General features: G+C 56.8%; 1 protein-coding gene across 2 annotated transcripts; it reads right to left on the bottom strand.

Moving 5' to 3' along the window:
- Positions 1–1,102: 1,102 nt before the first annotated feature.
- TMEM86A (transmembrane protein 86A) lies at positions 1,103–5,754 on the bottom strand. Of its 2 annotated transcripts, none has more exons than XM_084895507.1 (3): positions 5,596–5,754; positions 2,936–3,200; positions 1,103–2,585 (listed from the first exon to the last, which is right to left on the bottom strand). In XM_084895507.1, the coding sequence occupies exons 1-3, from the start codon at positions 5,614–5,616 to the stop codon at positions 2,149–2,151; spliced, it is 723 nt and encodes a 240-aa protein (XP_084751633.1). In that variant the 5' UTR covers positions 5,617–5,754; the 3' UTR covers positions 1,103–2,148. The 2 variants fall into 2 exon arrangements, with proteins under 2 accessions (XP_084751633.1, XP_084751632.1); XM_084895506.1 differs by lacking the exon at positions 5,596–5,754 and adding an exon at positions 4,694–5,236.
- Positions 5,755–6,185: the final 431 nt, after the last annotated feature.

The raw sequence follows: 6,185 nt of genomic DNA, 5'->3' as shown, positions 1-6,185 counted from the left end.
GAGAGTGACCAGCCTCCACTTGACTGGGCCTTTGCCTTCCCCTTCCTCTCCTCCATAGCCACACTGCACCCTCCCCTCCTCTCCTGGCATGGGTGGGCAAGTCTTGCCTGATTCATCTTCTCCTCATCCTGTTCCCTCCCATTCCTTTACATCATGTAGGTCTGTCATCAAAGTTCTGGGGTTTAAAGGGCTTCGGGACCTTCCCAACGTTTGAGAACTAGAGCATCTCAGAGCTAGAAAGGATTAGTCATCCCAGTCCTCTATCTCCCTGCTCTTGGTTTCAAACTTGTTTTTGCAGTGGAATCCTTCCCTTTAAAAAATAAAATAAAATAAAATAAAATAAAATAAAATAAATAAAATAAAATAAAAGCAGGGAGATAGAGGTCTTTAAGCCTCCCTCCTTTACTTATTCTTTTGCTGTCTCCCACCAGAGCTTTCTGTAAAAACCCTTTTTTGAAAATCACTGATTCATTCAATACCCACAAGGGACCTGCTTTGCCTTCTGTCCATCCCCATAACTATACAACCTCTCTACTATTCAAAACCACCCAAGGCTTCCCTTTCAAATTCTGGGTCAGAGCACTGCCCATTAAGATGCAAATATCCCTGGAGTATGGGAGAAAGATAATCCTACCAGGGCTTCCCATCAAAAGCATGAATGACCCAGTCTAATCCCATTCCTCCATGCTGTTCAACTGAGCCCTGGGTCTAAGAAGAGAGAAGATGGTTGAAGGGAATCTGGATCGTTTGGAACAGGCAGCAGGCCTAGGGTGAGGAAGGGAGGAGGTAGGCAGCAGGAGGACACTGGGTAACTAAGGACCACCAAAGGTGCTGGGCACCCATGCACAGGCAAGTGCCTCAGGACAAATTTGGACAGAGGAAAATTCTACCCATCCCCCATCCTCCTGAACTACATTCTCACCCACACATGTGACCAGGGAAGTGAGGCCCACTCCAACCAGCAGTGTTACCAGAGCCAGGGAACCAGCCTGGCGCCAAGATGCACTGGCCAGTACTGTGACCCAGACTATGAGGACATCCAGGGCCCCTGGCTCCATGCCCCACACCCTCCTCTCCAGGATAGGCAAGCGCCACACAGACAGACAAGCAGGGCAGCCAGCGGCCCTTGGTTTTATTTTTATTTTTTCATATGAACAGTATAAAGGATGGAGTTGTCTCATCCTTGCTCACCTTGCATTGAATGTGCCTTGGGTCTTGTGACCCTAGAGTGTCATTGGAGCCCCCCTCCTCTTGCTCCCAGTACAGGAGTGGAAGGAAGAAAGAACTTGGGGGTGTTTTGGGGGGACTCCCAGCTCTCCAAGCCAGGCTCAATATCCCTTCAGCAGCTCCCTGAGGCCTCTCCCTATAAGACATTGACAGACAGCAGTACAAAGACAGATGGCAGAGAAAGACACAGGCTGGGAGACAAAATTGCACACACACAGACACAAACAGGCTGGCCCCTTCCTTTGGCATGGTTCACCCTAGCCCTGGGGATAGGGTCTGAGGGTGGTGATATGGGGCCTGAGCTCTAGGCTGGCCTTTGAGAGAGATGGGACCAACGTGAGTCCTTGATACTACAAGCTCCCAGGCCAATGAATCCCCTCTCTTGCCTACTTGGTCACACACTTTCCTACCCACCACACAGAGATTGCGATTGTTCAAGTAACAGGATAGGTGAGGGAAAGGGAGACTCCACTCCATCTAATCTTCCCAACTATGGGCCTTTGAAAGGGGCTTCAAGCCTTAGCACAGATTCCTCCCCTCCCCCTCAATTCCACATAGATCAGAAAGTGGGTGAGCCAGACTCTTCCATCTAGAAGAAGTACGGGGAGGTCAAGAAGCTGAGCACCATCACCCTCCAGAGGGGTTGTGACAACCCCAATGGGGTGGAGGCGGGGAGATGTCTACTTCTGGCTCCAGCGAGGAATACTGGCCTGACTCTTAAGCTCTCAGCATTGTCCTCGACCACCAGCTTTGCTAGAGATCCTTTCCGGCTCCCCCCATCAAACGTGTCCATTTTCCAGGTGGCACCTGCTGCCTCAGTCTGAAACTGCAGCCATCCTGAGCCAACTCTTGCAGATTCCCCAGGTTCTGGACCCCAGTTCCAGGAGAGGACAGGTGACCAGACCCTAGCCCGTGGGGTTGTCAGTTGGCCTTGCTCAGTCTGTAGTCTTCCACTGGCTCCCGGTTCTCAACAGCTGACAGGGCAATGAGCATCTGGGCAGCATAGTAGGTGGACATGATGAGTGCCCGCGAGTAGGGCACGGGAAAGCAGAACTTGTTGACAGCGATGGTCACGTCAGAGATGATAAAGAGCACTGCACCACCGCCAGCCGCCAGCTCAGTCCAGCGCCAGGCCGCCCCGACCAGCCGTAGCCCTGCTATAGCCCGCCAGCCCATGAAGCTGATGAGGGCCACATAGGCCCCCACCAAGTAGGTGAAGGGACCCGAGAGGCCTGGGTAGAGGAAGGCATAGAACAGGCCCGACATCGCTGCCATCACCAGACCCGTCCGAAGAGCCAATGGCCGCATGCCAAAGGCTGAGGCGTAGAGCATGTGGGTCACAGCAAACATCAGTAGACCTGGGAGTGAGAGAATGAGGCGCTGCTGAGGGCAGGCTTAGGTGAGTGATGAGTACAGGGGCGGGGAGGGAATCGAGTTATTTGGGATAACCCAGGAGCTCTGTTTAGCGAGGAACAGGGGTGGGAGGAAATCCACAAAGGTAAAGACCCCAACTCCCCTGAGGAACTCCAAAACTGATCATTAGATCACCAGCCAGGTCATCCTCCAATAGGGGACCCCCCAGTTATTGGTCTCAAAACCCCTCAGATTCCCCATATCCTTATTCCCAAGCTCCCAAATCCTTAGCCCTCTAGGACTCTCTGGCCCCCAACCCCAGGATTCCTCCCAGGTAGCTACTGCAGCAACTGACCGTGTACAAAGTAGCCCTGGTCCTGCCAGATGAGGAAGGCATCGCCTAGGGTGGAGAAGATGAGCCCTATAAAGATGCGAGTGGCACTGGGGTGGGCGAGCAGGAATCCTAGGCCATGGGCCAGAAGGAAGAGCCAGAGGCAGAAGACAGGCAGGCACTTGATGAGAGCGCTGACCCACGACGGGCTGGACGAGGGCAGCCAGAGCACAAAATACACGCAGGTGGCCTTGAAGAAGGGCACCAGCTTGGGCCCCTCGCTCTTCACCTGGAGGACACAGGACAAGGGCAGCACTCAGAGCTCGGGACTTCAGAGCCAGCCCGGACTTTCACCCCAGAGACAGGCCCACCTCCCACACACAAACCAGTCTGGCCTGCCCCAACCAGCCAGCAGAATGTGAACAAACCCATCGCTACCCTGAGGCTTCACTCATTAGGAAGGGGAAGGGCTCCACTATTCCTGCTGGGCATATGCATTGCTGACCCTGGGGCAGGACCAGAATGGTCACTCACTGGGCAGAAAGCAGATCTTGGGATAATGTCCTCTCCTGCAGCCCAGACGCTTCACCCTTCCTGCCTCCCTCCTCCTTGTCCCTCCCCCAAAGCCCCTGTAGCTCCTCTCTGCCAGCATCAGCCCTCAGCTGTCTGGAGTGCAGTCAACAGAAAACCACAGAGACACCTGGCCAACTGGTCAACTCATGATCCTCAGCAGTGGGGCCAGGGCACAGGCTCAGGACTTTGGCAACACCAGGTGAGTGCCAGGGATGAGTGAGGTGGTACCTGCCAACCACCCCAGGCCCTGCAGGCTCTCTCCTCAGCCAGTCTGCTCCTCAGCCTCCACTCCAACGGCTCCAGTGTAAAGGTAACCGTCATGGGCAAGGTTAGGAGCTAGGGATATTGGCTAAAGCAGTGGTCGGCAAACTCATTAGTCAACAGAGCCAAATATCAACAGTACAACGATTGAAATTTCTTTTGAGAGCCGAAAACCAACTTCTGCACATGGGCCACGAAGTTTCAATCGCACTGTACATACGTACCCGCATGTGGTATTTTGTGGAAGAGCCACACTCAAGGGGCCAAAGAGCCACATGTGGCTCTCGAGCCGCAGTTTGCCGACCACTGGGCTAGAGAAATGGACCCAGGAGTTGGGAGCAAAACTGCCCCTGAAACACCTGCAATTTCAGGGACCTGGAGGTTGGAGGAAGAGAGGGTGTCAGTCTCATTTCCCAGAGAGCACAATTCGAGGCACAACAGAAAGAGAGGCAGGAAGGGGTGGGGGTTCTCTATCCAGTTTTTGATCTGAAGCCAGCAGACAGGCTGGAAGGACATGGGGAACTATGAGGGGGAAGTTAGAGCAGCTGACTTGGACTCAGCTGGACCAGGGGGGGAGGGCAGCTAAAGAAAGATTGTGTCCAAGGTCACTTGCAGGCACTCTCTAAGCTTGTTCCAAAGCTCCATAATCCTTGGGAGGAGATGGGGAACAAGCTCCAAGATAGTCTGGATATGTGATCCCCTGAAACTCCTTTCCTTGAGCTTCTGGTACAAGGTCTCTAAGAGCTTATTCAGAGTGGCGAAGGTGCCCTGTATACCCACATTCTGCCCAAACTGACTGTGCCTCTGTCTGGGTGAGCTGTCCAGCACAGGGCTCAGTGGACACGCTCAGTTTCCAGATCACCAGTTACACCTGGGGACTGCTCAGACTGATGAAGGAGGGTGGGAAGAGGAAGATGGGTGGGTCCAGGGTCTTAAGACTGCCCTTACTCTGCGAGGGCGAGAACAGGAAGAAAAGATGACTAAGTCCCTTCCTCTAGATATCTCCCCCATCCAGGCTGGGCAGGGCAGTGCAGGGCAGAGGCAGGGCGGAGGCAGAGCAGGAGACTGAAAGAGACAGATGAACAGCCCCCACCGGACCCAGATCTCCCCAGCACACGCCAGCCAGCCCCTGCAAGCAGCAACATCTGCTCCGAACCCCTCCCCCAGCCCCCCATTTTCTAGAATAGCCAGTAGTAGCTGGGGAGACTCTTGACAGTCGTAAAGAGCCCAGCCTTAGAGAAAATATGGGGAAAGGGTTAGAGTTGAGAAAGTCTGCACAGGAAGAGGGGTCCATAGATCATGAAACCCTCTTCCTGCTGCTTCGTCTTATTGTCGAAGCTTTGACTCAGGTGCGTCCCCACCCGGACCCAGATTTGTTTATACCATGAGGAAGGGGAGAAAAATTTGGGGGAACAGGATTCCCCGGAGGACCCAGTCACCCTCCCGCCCACCCTCGCGCTCTCTCTCCCACGCATCCCCCGTGCAGAACCCAGCGGCCAGCGCCCGCACCCTCCCCGGGAACCCACGGCAGCGCTCCCGCCGGCCCGGGGCCAGACACGCACGAATCCACAGAGTCACGCTCCCGAGTCACGTGCCCGTGGTGTCCCTCCCCGGCGCGGAGGGCGGGGGGCGCGCGGAGGAGGGCGCCGTGGGCCCGGGGAGCCGGGAGGCCCTGACAGCGGCCGCCTCCGGCCGGGGAGGCCGCCGCCGCCGCCGCCGCCGCCGCCGCCGCCGCCGCGGGACCCCTCCGCCTTCCCCGGCCCCCCCGGGGCTGGGCCCGCCGCGGGGCAGTCCCCGGGCCGGTGGGCGCGGGCCGCGCAGAACGCCGGCTCACTGGCTCCTTCACTCACCACGGTGACCGGGGACACCATGGCGGAGACGGCGGCCGCCGGCACCGGCTCCGGGCTGCAGGGACACGGACGCGCCTGGGGAAAGGTGAGGAGGAGACCGGGGTGACGGACAAGACCTCCCGCGCTCCGGGCGCCGGGGGTTCGGGCTGCGATCCCCGCGACGTCACCGCGGGCTGAGCCAATAGGGAGGCTGGAGTGGGAGGGGGCGGGACCAGGCTGCTCACAGCCCCTCCGCCCCCCACCGCCCCAGTCCCCAAGGGCTTTTGCTCCCGGAGGGGAGGTGGCAGAGGGGAGGTAGCAGAGGGGAGGCCAGGCCTCCGGGGAAAGCAATGCCAAAGCATCCCTGAACTAGACGGAACCCCAGTTCTTGGGGGAGGACCGAGCTTGGGTGAGACACAGACGTTCCTCTCGGACACACGGCTTACCCACGTTTTCTCATAATCCGGGGATAAGAGAAAAGGACAGGCTCCCCCTCCGCCTTTCAACATGCAGTCCACGTGGCCACAGATAAACCCACCGCCTTCACTGTGTACAAACACACATCCAGATGGACGCACAGTGGTCAGCAGACACGCACCTCTCAACATGAA

This window comes from Pipistrellus hanaki, assembly GCF_964339955.1.
Source record: "Pipistrellus hanaki genome assembly, chromosome: 9".
Taxonomy (NCBI): Eukaryota; Metazoa; Chordata; class Mammalia; order Chiroptera; family Vespertilionidae; genus Pipistrellus; species Pipistrellus hanaki.
This window is presented reverse-complemented; position numbering and strand designations above follow the sequence as displayed.